At 43.2% G+C, this 14993-nt stretch overlaps 1 protein-coding gene across 3 annotated transcripts in view; it reads left to right on the top strand.

Moving 5' to 3' along the window:
* The window catches only part of RIC3 (RIC3 acetylcholine receptor chaperone), a 46782-nt gene extending 32474 nt beyond the window's left edge, over nt 1–14308 (top strand). Inside the window, exons 6-8 of one of the 3 annotated variants that reach the window (XM_040630750.1) lie at nt 8771–8908; nt 9026–9639; nt 13540–14308. In XM_040630750.1, the coding sequence (XP_040486684.1) occupies nt 8771–8908; nt 9026–9243 (356 nt within the window). In that variant the 3' untranslated portion in view covers nt 9244–9639; nt 13540–14308. Of the gene's footprint in view, nt 1–8770; nt 9640–13539 lie in introns of all 3 variants that reach the window. The other 2 variants (XM_040630749.1, XM_040630748.1) reach the window with 2 other exon arrangements.
* Nucleotides 14309–14993: the final 685 nt, after the last annotated feature.

Genomic DNA, 14993 nt, shown 5'->3' with positions numbered 1-14993 from the left:
TGTTTAAAATTTCTAATTGCTTGTTATTATATAGAAATACAACTTATTTTTGTATTCTGACCTCGTTTCCTGTCACCTTTCTAAACACACTTAGTTCTAGTAGGTTTTTTTTTTTCTTTAGGTTTCTAAGGATCAAATTTCAAAGAATTTTCTACATAGAGAATCAAATTGTGAATAGACAGTTTTACTTCTAACTTTCTGATCTATAGGTCTTTTATTTTTCTTGCCTTATTGCACTGTTCATAAACTCTAGCACAATACTGAATAGAAGTGGTGAGGGCAGACATCCTTGCTTTCCTGGTATTAGGGAGAAGCACTCACATGTTCCCTGTTAGTGTGATATGAACTGTTGGTTTTTCATGGATGCTCTTTTTCAGGTTGAGGAAGTTTCCTCCTAGTGTTACTTTGCTAAGAGTTTTTAATCACAAATGGGTATTTAATTTTGGGGAATGCCTTTTGTTAACTGAGATCATATTTTTCTGTTTTCATCTGTTAATCCAGTGAATTACATTGATTTTTTGAATGTTTAAACAACTTTACATTCCAGGGATAAACTCTGCTTTGTTATGATGTTCTATGTGGCTAGGTTCAATTTGCTAAGGACTTTTTATTTTTGTGTTTATGGGGGATGTTGGTTTGTGCTTTTGCTTTCTTGTCATCTTTTTGGTTTTGATTTCATGGTAATGTATTACAAAGTGTTCCTTCTTATATTTTCTGGAAGAGTTTGTATAGAATTCTATTTTTTTCTTAAATATGGAATTTTCCAGTGATACCGTCAAGACCTAGAGTTTTCTTATTGGTAAGACTTATATAACTACCAATTGAATTTCTTTAACAGATACAGTGCTATTCAGATTATTTCTTCTTCAGTGAGTTTTGATAGCTTGTTTCTTTCAAAGAATTTATGTATTTCATCTATAAATGGTCAAATTTGTTATTAGTATAAAGTTGTTTGTATTCATTTAATGTATGTAATGTATAGGGATGTTCTCTGTTCTGTTCCGGATACTGGAAATTTATTCTTTAAATCTTTTCCTGATCAGACTGACCAGAGGTTTATATATTTTCAAAGAACTATATTTTGGTTTCTGTTTCCTATTTCCTTGATTTCTGTTCTTTACTGTTCTCTTCCTTCTGCTTACTTTTGGTTTAATTTGCAGTTTCTTTTCTAGTTTCTCAAGGTGACAGCCTCGATCCTTGATTGATTTCCCCCCCCCAGCCACTTTGGCCATTATTTTATTAATGATATCTCTCTCTCTTTTTCTCTTTCTCTTTCTTTCTTTTTGTCTTTCTACCTCCTCACCACTTCTGATTCTCCAGTTGCACTTTTGTTAGACCTTGGAAATTGCCCTATAGGTCACGTATGTGTTTTTATTCATGCCATGCTTAATTTTACATAATTTTTCTTGCTGTGCCTTTAAGTTTGTTAATCTTTTCTTTAGTAGTGTATGATCCGCTCTTGGTCTCATTTAATGTATTTTTTTTAAAGATTTTATTTATTTATTTGACAGAGAGAGACAGCCAGTGAGAGAGGGAGCACAAGCAGGGGGAGTGGGAGAGGAAGAAGCCGGCTCATAGCGGAGGAGCCTGATGTGGGGCTCGATCCCATAACGCCGGGATCACGCCCTGAGCCGAAGGCAGACGCTTAACGACTGCGCCACCCAGGCGCCCCTCATTTAATGTATTTTTAATTCAGATATTGTATTGTCATTTTTAGATGTTCTGTTTGGGTCTTTTTTATGTCTTTCACTTAAATATTTCATTTCTCATATATTCTTATACTTTCTTTAAAATATGAGGCATATTTGTAATAGCTTCTAAAACAGTCTTAGCTGCTGATCTTATCATCTGAGTCTATTTCTGGTGATTAATTTTTCTCCTTGCTGTGGGCCCTAATTTCATGCTGTTTTTGCATGCCTGGTAAATTTTGACTGGATGATGGATGTTGCAAATTTTACATTATTGGATTCTGGATTTTGTTTTAGTACTTTAGTTGTTGGACTTCTTCATAACACACAGTTACCAGAAATCAGTTGGATTCCTTTAAGGCTTGTTTTTAAGATTCGTGAGCATGGGGTCCGAGCAGCCTCTACTCTGGCTAATTTAGCCCCACTAGTAAGGCAATACCCTTCTTAGAATTCTGTCTAGTGCTCTACAGTGTTTTTCTACTCTGGCTAGTAGGAACGTGTACTATTCCCAGCTATGTATGAGTGCCCAATTTTTAGGCCTAATGCAGTGGCTCTTTTCCTGGCCTTGGGTAGTTCCTTCACGTATATGCACAGATCAGAACTCAGCTAAACATGAAGAGTTCTCTCCGAAGATTCCTGAAGCTCTTTGTCTACAAAGCTTCTTTCTTTCTAGTATTCTTCCCTGTAAATTCTAGCTGCCCTGGCCTCCCTAAATTCTAGTCTGTCTTCCCAACTTAGTGAGACCACTGGGCTCTGTTTCCCTTTTCTCAGGGATCATGCTATACTATCTATTTATGTTTGAAAATTGGCGCTTCCTTTATTTCATTTGGTTTTCTAGTTGTTTAAAGAAAGGGGTCCCCATGTTTCCATCACTGCTTGAGCAGAGTAAGAGCCTACACATTTAACAGTGAAATAATTCCAGATACACTAAGTAGTTAGGGATGGAGAAGAGGAAACTTTGAAGAGTAGAAAAAGTGGTTATGAATATGTACTGGCTCTCCAGCAGGAAAGGGTTTCTTGAGCATAGAAGCAATGCAAGATCCAGTCATAATAAAAACTCTCAGAAAAATAGGAAGGAAGGGGAATTTCATCAACCTGATAAAGAGAATCTACAACAATCTACCGCTAACATTATATTTAATAGTCAAAGGTGAATGCTTTCCCCCTGAGATTGGGAACAGGCAAGGGTGACTACTCTTCCTTGGCATAATACTAAAAATTATAAGTAATGCAGTAAGGCAAGTAAAGGAAATAAAAGGCCTCCAGGTTAAAAAGGAAGAAACAAAACTGCTCCTCTTAGAAGATTACATGATTGGCTATGCAGAAAACCCCACGGAATCCATTTCTAAACTTCCAGAGTTGGGGCACCTGGGTGGCTCAGTCAGTGAAGTGTCCAGCTCTTGATCTCCACTCAGGCCTTGATCTCAGGGTCATGAGTTCAAGCTCCAATGTTGGACTCTACACTGGGCGTGGAGCCTACTTAAACAACACTCCCAGAGTGTGTTCAGCAAGGTTGTAGGATACAAGATAAACATACAAAAATCATTCTGTTTCTGCATATTAGCAATGAATACGTTGATATCAGTTTTAAATTTGGTATCAAGATTTTTAATCTAAAATGACTTAGGTGTAAATTTAGCAAAACGTGTAGGACTTGTGTGCTGAAAACGATACAACACTGACGAAAGAAATCAAAGGTGTAAATAAAGGGGGAGAGCTATCATGCTCGTATATTGGAAGACTCAGCATAATACAAATATCCATCCCCACATTGACAAATGCGTGAATGCAACCCCTACCAAAAATCTCAGCAAGATTTTTGTGTGTGTGTGGATACAAGATTATTCTAAAATATATATGGAGGGGCAGAGAAAATAGAATAAACAATTTTGGAAAAGTGGGAAGAATTAGTTTACCTGATTCCAAGACTTACTATATAGTTACAGTAATCAGACCTGTGTGGTATTGGTATAGGAATAGACCCATAGATCAAAGGAATAGAACCAAGAACTCAGAACCACACAAACATATACAACTGATTTTTGACAAAGGTATAAAAGCAGTTCAGCGGAGGAAAGCTAGCCTTTTTAACAAACGGTGCACCAGCAATTGGATATCTGTAGCAAAAAATAAGCCTCGAACCAACTTCTACATATTATACGAAAATTAACTAAAGATCATGAACATAAATGGTAAAACTAAACCTCTTCAGAATAATACATAGAAAATCTTGGGAATTCGGGGTTAAGCAAAGAGTTCTTAAACTTGACATCATAAACACAGTTCATAAAAGGAAAAATTGATAAATTGGAGGTCATCAAAATCTAAAACTTTGGCTCTGCAAAAGACCCTGTTAAGATAATGAAAAGGCAAGCTACACAGTGGGAGAAAATATTTGCAAATCACATATCCAACAAAGGATTTATAGCGAGAGTATATAAGAACTCTCAGGGCGCCTAGGTGGCTCAGTCGGTGCAGCACCCACCTTCGGCTCGGGTCATGAGCCCAGGGTCCAGCGGGGAGTCTGATTCTCCCTCTGCTCCTCCCCCTGCTCATGCTCGCTCTCACTCAAATAAATAGAATCTTAAAAAAAAAAAAAAAAAAAACCCTCAAAACTCGACAGTAAAAAAGTAATCCAGTTAGGAAATGGGCAAAAGATATGAACAGACTTTCACCAAAGAGGACCTACAGATGGCGAATACGCACACAAAAAGATGTTACACATCATTAGCCACTAGGGAAACACAGATTAAAATCACAGTGAGATAACCTCCACGCATCTATCAGGATGGCTAAAATAAAAAGTAACAGCAGCAAGTGCTGGCAAGGATGTGGAGAAACTAGATCCACTCATATGTTGCTGGTGGGGATGTACACTTATTCTGCAAAACATTTTGGCAGTTTCATAAACCTCAACTACTACACAACCTGGCAGTTGTACTCCTGGGCGTGCATCACAGAGCTTGAGACTTAAATTCACACAAAACTTGTACATGGATATTTATGGCAGCTTTATTTGTAGTAACCCCAAACTGCAAACAGCCCAAACATCCTTCAACAGGTGGATGGTGACAGACTTGGTATGTTGATACTTCAGTATATTACCCCCCGTAAAAAGAAACTGATACATGCAACAACCCGATGAACTTCCAGATAATTATACTGAGTGAAAACGTCTAATTCCAAAAGGTTCCGTATTGTGTGATTATATAACATTCTTGAAATGGCAAAATTATAGAAATGGAGAACAGGGGCGCCTGGGTGGCACAGCGGTTAAGTGTCTGCCTTCGGCTCAGGGCGTGATCCTGGCGTTATGGGATCGAGCCCCACATCAGGCTCCTCTGCTATGAGCCTGCTTCTTCCTCTCCCACTCCCCCTGCTTGTGTTCCCTCTCTCGCTGGCTGTCTCTGTCTCTGTTGAATAAATAAATAAAATCTTAAAAAAAAAAAAAAAAAGAAATGGAGAACAGACTGGTAGTTGCCAGAGGTTAAGGAGGACATAGGGGCAGGAGGGAATAGGTGTAGCAATAAAAGGGCATAAGGGATTCTTGTGATAGAAATGTTGTGTGTATTGACTCTGTCAGTAATATCCTGGTTGTGTACCATCACATCGTTTAGCAAGATATTACCATTGGGAGAAACCGGTTAAAGGGTACATGGGATTTCTAACTTTTTTTACAACTACATGTGAATCTGCAATTAAATTTTTTAAAAGCAATGAAGAAAATTATAAGGGAAAGGATAATGTAGCCTGAATACGTAAAACCTTTCCTTTCTGTAGATTAGAGAATATCACTCAATTTAAAGCCAACACTAAACTAGAAAAAGTATTTGTGACCAATGACTGAGAAGTTGATACCTTTAATATATACAGTCCTGTAATTTATAAAACAGATATCCTTCTGTGTAAGCAGTACACAAAAAATGCATCTTGCTACAAAACTTTAAAAAGTATTTCAATCTCTCTAGTAATCAAAGAAATGAAAATTGGAATTCATTTTCTCCTCTAAATTGCAAATCTTTTTCTATAACCTTGTTCCCAAATAAGGTAAAATCTTTATCATGTTTATTTTCTGTCTTCCTCTTAGGTGGTGTTGAAATTATATAGAATTTTAGCTCCAAGTGATACTAACTTTCAAATATATTAGCCTGTTTTAAGTATTTCAACAATGGCATTAAATTTCTAACCACATTATCAATAATTAGTTTACATTGATAATTCATATTGATTCATTGTTCACCACTTTCTCATATACAGTATGTTCTTTCTCAAATTATAAAAATTTTTTTTGTATTTGTCAGAATTTTTAAGTACCTCTTCCCCTACCCTCTCACCCCCTTATAGATTTGTGTACTTTCTGAGTCCTTGGGTATCCACACACACCATTTTCCACCTTTATACAAATAATTATTTGATCATGCCATTTTCCTTTTTAAGTCTGAAAACACTGCTATATTATCTTTCATTTGATGTTGCAAATGAGAAATCTTATCACAGTCTGATTCTTTTTCTCAATAGGCAATCTGTTTTTAGTTTGTTTTCTGGCTGGAAACATAAAATCTTTTAATACTTAAACGTTTGACTTTGGGCGGGTTCACTGGTACATAACTGAGCCTGTGGGGGTATGTGGATTTTTCAGTGTTTTTGCCGATAGCATCTAGTGACTCTTTTCCATCTGAAGACTTGAGTCTTTCTTCAGCTAAGTGATATTTTCTTTTATAACTTTTTTTTGGTTATTGCTTTCATTTAACCTACTCTGCCCTCATTCTGGAATTCCAGTAATTTGGAGATTGGTTGTCCTGGATCAGTTTTCAATGCAGTCTGTATTTTTTTTCCTCACAATTTCCTTTTTTTTTTTTTTTTTTTTTGGTCATATTTACCTTTGTCTTGGAAGAATTTCTATACTTCGACTTCTAATATACTAATTTGGCTTTTAGCCATGTCCATTTTAATCTATTTTCTACCTTTCTCAAGTTTAAATATTTTCTATTTCTAATACCTCTTATTTCCTGTTTGCTCCCCTTTTTAAATTGAAGTCTAGCTGGGTTTTATCAGTGCAGTTGCATTTTGAATATTACTGGGAGTATCCGGTACAATTTGATTGATATTAACTCCTGTTTCCAGCCTTGACTGTTGTTTTTTTTTACGGGCTGTTTACACTGCTTAGTTTGGGTCCCCTGCTGACTCCCTCGCAGGATCAGTGAGTTTGATAGCTCGCTCATATTGTTAATGAAGTTCTTGGATAACCAGCGATGTGGGCTGTTAACGGGCTCCCTCAGCAGCCCACGTGTGAGTCACTGTCAGGTTTTCCCTAGCAGGCCTTCCCCTGTTAAACCAAAGCAGATAGCATGCGACTCCACGGGTAAGCTTTGTCCTTGGTGTGGGGAGGAGGTAGGAATATGCTAGAAAATGGACTTCTCTGAAGTACTCAGTGGCTGGGAGCCAACTAGCAAGTAAGCTTCTCCAGCCCCTCCCTTGACCAAGGAGGCTGTGAGGCCTCGGGTGGCCACGCTTGTTTTAGCCCGCATTCCGTCCGCAGTGGGTTAAGCCAGCGGGCGACGCTGCCTCGGCTAGATTCTGCCCGTGCTACTGGCAGTGACGGGAGGATGTGATCAGATGGACAATTTTTTACGTCACTGGTAGAAGAATATACATTCTTCTGGAAAGCAGTTTGATGGAGTGTGAGAACAGGCTTTGAAAATGTCTTATCCCTTTGTTCTCACATTTCTAGCGGTCTGTCTGAAAGAAATAGGGAAATGGATTGATATTCGGAGCTCTTAACTGCCATGTTACTTAGAGTAGGGGAAAGCGGAGGAACCTACTCGTCTTACAGAAGAGCCGCGGCCAGTCGTGTCAGTTATGTAGCCGTGCGATGGGGTATTTTGCAGCTCATGATAGAATCGCTGAATGAAAAAAATCAGTGTAACGTTTTACACACAGTATGTTTATATATGATAAAAAGGCCAGAAATAATACAACAAATTATTATCAGTGGTAGGATTCTGGGTGACTTGTGTTTTCTTTTTAAAACTTGTCTGTTTTCAAAAATTTTTTCTGTAGTGAGTTTGTATGACTTTTATAATCACAAAAAAAAAAAACCCAAACAGTAAATGATGTTAAAATATGTCTGTCCACACTCTCCACTGCATCCAAAAAGACCCCTGCTTTTCAGAATTTGCAGGCAAAAAGTGGTGTGCGTTAGGGTTGAATTGCCGGTTATCACAGTGTGCAAGTGGATTTTGGACGCTCCGGCCTCTCGCATCGCGTAGGGCGCGCGGCTGCCGTGCCAGCGCCGGCACGTGAGCCCCAGCGAGGCCCGTCTGCCGCTCCGGCGCTGCGTGCCCGCCACAGATTTATCTCCTTTCATGCTTTCATTTGGCAGCATCTCGTCTTTTCTCATTATCACAGCTGGGATTCAGTACCAGTATTATTCATTTTGTTTACTGGTTTGTTGTCTTCTTTTGTTCCATTTTGTGGAGACGAAGAAGCCAACAGTGGGGTTGGTGTCTCGTGCAAACGCAGCACTTGTCCTTTGGGATCTTGGGCATGTCTTGCTGAAGGGTGCTCTCTCTGACACTTGCAAGCCGTTTCACTTTCAATCAGTCGAAGCCTTTGGGGTATTTTTTTTTTCCCCAAAGAGCTTAGTCTTCCTTTCCTCCCCCCTCCCCGCCCCCAGGAAGATTTGGAAATGGATCCAAATAGAAATTATAAACATTAGGCTTGAGCTATGCTCTCTCCATTTGGTGTTTGGTACTTTTTTTTTTTAACTGAAGGCTCCTGTTGTTTAATCTTCGTCACTACTGCAGAAGCCAGAGGGGCGAGACTTCTCCTCTGCCCTAACCACCCAGCACTTGAGAAGGGATTTTCTTCTGAGCTGGTTTGTATTCAGAAAACACTGGGATAGTCTGCCAGATTGCTAAGAATTTACGCAAGTAAAACTTTAGAACTGTTAGAGTCATCTTAGAGATTTCTCGAATGGGTTTGTTGGGATAGGAGGGCGGCTGCCTGAGAAGCCTCTTTGAGCCTGATACGTTCTGTTGAGCGACATTCTTTGTAAGATTTTGTGCTACTTTTTTCTCTAGGTTACCCTGAAGAGACTTACCCAATTTATGACCTTTCAGATTGCATCAGGCGTAGGCAAGAAACAGTCCTGGTGGATTACCCTGACCCTAAGGAGCCCTCTGCCGAAGAACTAGCTGAAAGAATGGGAGTGCTGGGAGGTGAGGAATCAGACCATCTGCGTTGGGAAACGCCCACTGACCCCATAGCTCAGGAAGAGAATTCTGTTACCTCATGGGACCCAAAGCCACAAACCTGTTCCTGCTGTTTTCATGAAGAAGAGGATCCTGCGGTCTTGGCAGAGAATGCTGGATTCAGTGCGGACACTTACCCCGAGCAAGAGGAAGCCACCGAAGAAGGATGGCCCCAAGACTTCAGAGATGAAGGCCTGGGCGTCAGCCCTGATAAAGGACATACAGGTGGCATGTTGAGGAAGCGGAACCCCCAGGGTTTTGAGTTGAAAACAGCTGGTTTGGGGAAGTATCCATTACTCTAGTCCCAAGGTGACCTTTCTCTCCTCTCTCAGATTTCATCCTTGGCCCTGTGCCCTGAACTTCATCCTGTATTTAAATACCCTAGCTAATCAGGCCACTACCATGGATATCGTGTATCCTTCCTGGTGCTCACACACCTGTCACCTTGTAAAACACCACAGCAATTAGTAGGAACACAGTACAGCTTCGCTCTATCTCTTCATGCCTTTCCTCCAGCAGAGTCGATCCACTGAGTAACTCTTTGTTGTGCACTCAGGGGCAGAGGTCTGACTCTTCGTGCTAGGAGTAGCAGAAGGTTTACCTGTGAACAAACCGCAGTTTACACATGATGAGGACGTAAGGCTGCGAAAGTGAAGATTACAGAGTCCAAGATGCCTTACTCTGTGGGCCTTGAGCAGGTTAGTGGTCCCCTGGGTTCAAGAAGAGAACGTTTTGTTAGTGGGTATGATGGGGCCAGAGCAGGGTAAGACTCTGCTGTGTGAACTGAAGCCCCTTCCTCACAGCGCAGGCCTTTTTAGGGGCACTGTGGCTGCCTCGGGTACCCGCTTTTCTCCAGAGTAGCCGAAGGCTCCCAGCGACCCGTGAGTGAGCCCAGAGACCAGCTGGGGACTGTTACTCTGGTATCGCTGGGTCTCTAGCTTCCTTTATCCCTGTTCTGTTTCACGGAGCTGCCAGCCCAGAAGCACGTTTGTACCTCTGGCCTTCAGTGGCCAGAGGATGCTTTAGATCGAGGCTTTAATCCTTGCCCTGCAGACACGAAAGCCGGCGTAAGGGTGCTGGTTCTCCATGAGACACTCAGGCCAGAGCCAGGGGTAGGGAGAGAACCCATGTACTTGAGGACAGTCCTTGCCTAGAAACTGTTTCTAAATGCTGTGCCCTCTGGGAAATTTGTTCTTACTGCCAATGAACTGAAACAGAAATGAAGAGGACTGAGCTTACAGACACAGTGCCAGCCCGAAAGGAAAGTTGCAGTGTGTGTCCGTTGCAGAGAACCTATAGCAGTGCCCGGGGGAAGAGACTCTTCTGTATTCAGGTATCTGGGTGTTTTGAGAAAGCTGGGAAAAGGAGGAGGTAGGTTAAGACTGGGAGGATTTTGACCAAACTAATAGCTGAATCTCTGAGGTGCCACCTGTTCTGTGTCGTCTTGAGATAAGATGGCACCCACGTATCCTGTCTGGTCAGGATGAATGTAGTTTACATCTAAGACCTGAGAGTTTAAAAAGGACACATTCCCGAGAACATTCCTCGTCATGAGACGTGAAGACTTGAAAACTAAGAAATGGTGTAAAGGTCAGTAGGGCTTTTGGAGTTCCATTGTTCCTGGTCGACTAAAATGCCAGGAAAATAGTTGAAATCAAACGTAAGCATATAGACTGCTGTCAGAAGGTTATGGGATCGTATTTAGATAACATGTCAGCTACTACTGGGCATTTCTTGTTAATGAAATGAACATTTCTTGTTACGGAGAAAAGTCATTGAAGGTGACTGTAGGAAAGTATACCGCATCCGTCGGTGTGTGGGACCTTTGACTTTAGAGAGTATGGTTTGAAACGTACGGAAGTGATGTAGGTGTGGTGTAATGCTCAAGGTAAAAACAATGTAGGTGCTCTTTACTGTTCCGGGACATCATTTTCCCTGTTATTTCCCTTCTTTCACCATGAGGGGTTGGTTTATAAGGAGTCCTGGATCCCTGGTTCCTTCTTTTTTGCCTTAGTATATATGGTTCCCTTGTTAGAGATGTGTGTTTCTTTCTAGCTTATTCGTTCATTCATTTAGCAGACACTGCCCAGAGCGGGGCAGTAGGAACAGAGCCTCAATTCCTGCCTTTAAGAAACAAAAACGTTTAGTGTGGGAGCCTTGTCCAATTTTTTTTAAATGAATGGTTAACTGTAAAGGAGCTCGTGATTGTGAACTCTGCAGGCAGAGAAATACCGGTCATGATTCCATCCCTGCCTGTTCTATCTGTAGACGCGTGGTGGCTCCTTAGCCCTCCCGAGCCTTGGCTTCCTCCTGACACAGGAGAGTCGAAGTCCTGCTCTCCCGGGTGGGGGCGGGAGGATTAAATGTGATCATCAGGGCGTGTAAAGCAGCGTCGGCCCTTCCACGCTAACCACTCACTGGGTGGTAGCTCATTTATTGTACAGGGTTTTATGCTGTAATTGAGACGTGGACCCAAATCCCCAGGAACATAAAGATCATTTTTGCCAAAGTACTTCCAAGAAGGTTTACTGGGGCCGAGGAGGAGTGCGGCCATTCTTGGCAGAAAGCACCGTGCCAGACAAAACAGTGCAAGTGTGGAAATATGTGGATGTTCAGGTATTTTTATGAGGCCGGTATGTGAGGTGTGTGTAACCAACTCTTTATTTTGAATGTTAATCTTTGGGAGAAACTGGCTTATGCAGCTCTCTCCTGCCAGAAGCACTAGGAGCGCAGGATGGCTCCCGCGCCCTCACGCTTGGTTGGCTCATACAGCTGGGATATATTAACATATTTCTGTTTCAGAAATTTTGATGTATTTGGTCATTTAGATGAGTGGTCTTTTTGGACTTTTCCAGAATTATTTTATCCTTCAGGGATGACAATTATGTGTATATACAACCCAGGATGACCAGAATCATAGGACTGGTTTTTGTCGTCATGTGTGCTCTTTCCTTATGGGCTTTACTTCTCAGAACTGGTCTAGGCTGTGAACTTGATCAGCCCCCAGGTACTAGGTCCTCGGTGACCTTTGAGCACTGTGGTGCAGAGCATGAAGTCCTAGCCTGGGGGTGGATAAACGTTCTAGGAAACAAGGGCGTCACCCGGGACCGTGCTTGGTTATGTCAGGTGGGCGAGCCGGTCAGAAAGCGCCTCGTGAGCGCCAAGACCAGCGGTGCGCACGCTCTAAAAACCTAGGCCCGGGAAGGAAGGCATGTTGAAGAATGGAGGCATCCTGACCTTTAGAAGACGTGGCCTATAGAACCACTCTGTACCTTCTATGGCTTTGCTGGTCAGATAACTCACGGTCCAAACTAAGGCAGCTTGCGAAGCGGGAGCTTTAATGATGCCAGGACAATAGGCATAAACCCGGACCGCCCTGGACCTATAGTCACCCTGTTCACGGCTAGTTAAAAGATTTGTCGAATTTCACCTGACCACTAACCAACAAAAACCTCTGGTAAGAACCCGCAACTGCTGTTTCCCACAGAGGCAGAGCCGAGGAGCTGGGCCACATAAACACTGCAAATCTAGGGTAAAGAAATAAACCAGCTCTACTTAACTTTTGTCCTAAGAACCAGGCGCCTAGGGGCACACTGAGGAGCTAAGCTGCCCATGCTTGCAGAGGACTGCTCTAGCCAAAGCCTCTTCTCGCCAGCCCTCGAGCTCGGCCAGAGCATTGCCAAACAAGCCGGGAGCCCCTCCCACCCACCCCCGCCCCCAGGCTCTTAGGACAGACGGAACTGGCGTAGGAAAACATTTGTAGGTAAGAAATGTTTTCTCCCCTTTTATAGGAAACAAAAGTGCTCCGCAGTTGAAACAGTTCAAGTTTAATTTGTTGCTGTATGGTCTGTACTTAGACAAACACTAAGGTCTACAACACAGTGTCAACACGGGGACACCAGCTCTGTCATTGCACATACCAGTAAATAAATACATTTGCTCAAGGATACCAAAGAGTTTATTCAAAAAGTCACTTAATAAAAGCACAGTTTTGCAAGTTTGTCTAAAACTCCAGATAATTTGGAACAAAAATAAAATGACCACTCCAGAACAGGAAAAGACAATCTTGTGCAAACGGACATACACATTCTAGGCGTTAGGAGAACTGGCTAAATGGATGCTCCCAGCGAAAGAAGTGCCGCCCATCCTGACCAAGTCCCCTCCGAAACTCTGCAGGATTCCAGAGGCCAGAGGCAGGCTTCCCTTTCTAAAAGCCACTCGAATTACACTCTAGGGAACTCTGGCTCTTGGCCTCATCTGCAGCTCTGCCTGGACCTTGATGGGGGAAGGGAGAGGGGCAGTTGAACAGAAGAGAGGAATGGGTGTGACATGTTTCTGAGGAAAGAAAAAAGGCACAGTAATGAACCAGAAAAGGTAGTAATGAAAGCAAGGATCCAGTTTTCATTCACCCCGATTCTTACTGAAAGCTTTGACAGCCCAGCCGCCTCAGTGTGTGGATGAGACAACAACCTAGGAAAATCACGTGGTTCGTGCCGAATCCCATAGCTAAGTGCAGCAGTGCTCTAAGACCAACGCGCCTCTCACCTTGGTCAGCAAACTAATCTATGCCCACACTTCTGCTATGCCTCGCCCCCCAGATCCTGAGATGACAAGATGGAGGTACAGAACGACAGGGAACCAGTACGAACCCAAGCCCTGGCCTGTTCCTGGGGGCCGCTGCCGTTCAACGCTGGGCCCCACGACACAGCAGATCCTTCGGCTCTCTGGAAAAGTGTGCTCTGAGGGCCACCTGGTATCCTGAGGTCACAGGTAGAGCCCAGCTGGGGCAGAGTGCGCTGGCGAGGGGAAGGCCAGGGCTGCCGCAGTGCGGGGACACCAGGGTCTCTGGCTGGGAGAGTTTGTGCTTGCAGAACAGAGCCCCGGCCAGCCCAGCGGCTCCCCTCCCCGCAGACCCCCCGCTGGGAGGAAAGCAGGTCCTTATGAGGCTTGAAATCATCACTGCTGCTTGTTAAATTTAGAATTTCCTCTAAACGTAAACTTCCTTAGAGGTAAATGCTCTGCTATTTCCAGACCAAAGACAAGCTTCTGCTTCTGTAATTTTGTTGCCCTTTTGGTCACTGAGGGACACAGACTCCAAATTTCACACTCGCTGGCCTCTAGCACCTGTCTGCAGCATGTGTCTGGACCTTACCTGCTCCTTCTGAACTAGTGTCGTGATTTTTAAGGCACATTCACTAGAATATGTTCGAATTCATCCAATACCAGTTTCTTCAGGTAATGCGAAATGGAACTGAAAAACTAAAATTTCTTGGATGGTATCCTCCTAATCTTTCTCCCAAGAAAGACCTGGTACTTTCCCAGGTTTACTTTCTGACCAAAGAGCATGAAATGAACGAACAAAATCCACAGGTGATCATAATATCCTTATTCCTTTCCTACTCACCTTTAGACATGGTCATAGTAAGAAACCTCAGTTGGTGATTTGCAGATTGCCCTTTTCCCCAAATATACACAGACACACAGACACACAGACAGACACAGAGCACCTTGGAGCCAGAAGGAAAGAAAAGCTAGAATTGGAGAAGAGTGGGGAAGTCAACATCACTGCTCTACAGAAGAGCTGTTTGTTTGGGGGAAGAGGGTGTGGCCCCAGGAACAGTGACAGGAGCTGCCTGAGGTCCCAGCTGCCCACCACCCTTAGGGCTTGCTCATTCCATCATCCAGTTCCCGGCCCACTCAAGGCCCATCTGGGTAGAGGGTATGAAGGACAAGAGCTCTTACCCCCGGAGATGCGAAGCCCAGATGGCCTCCAAGGGCCTTGGCAGCTTTTTTGAGTCTTTGGGCCCATGGCTAGGAGGCCAGTGGTCAGGGAAAACCAGCATCACCAGGAATGCAGTCTTGAGAACAGACCTTGTGAAGCTGGGTCTCGAGCAGCTGACTCAACTGCTCTTGTCACTCCGTGCCCAACAGAGTCTAGCTGGTGAGCTACCTTCCCCACGTTCAGGCTGGGAAGCTGAAGCCATGTTCCTGACCCCGCCCCGCCCCCCGCCCCCCCCCGCCGCATATTCAGTGGGATGGAGGCGCTGAGAGT

This window comes from Ursus maritimus, unplaced genomic scaffold (genome assembly GCF_017311325.1).
Source record: "Ursus maritimus isolate PB19 unplaced genomic scaffold, ASM1731132v1 scaffold_16, whole genome shotgun sequence".
In the NCBI taxonomy this organism is placed as follows: Eukaryota; Metazoa; Chordata; class Mammalia; order Carnivora; family Ursidae; genus Ursus; species Ursus maritimus.
The sequence above is the reverse complement of the archived record's forward strand: the minus strand, read 5'-3'. Positions and strand labels throughout refer to the sequence as shown.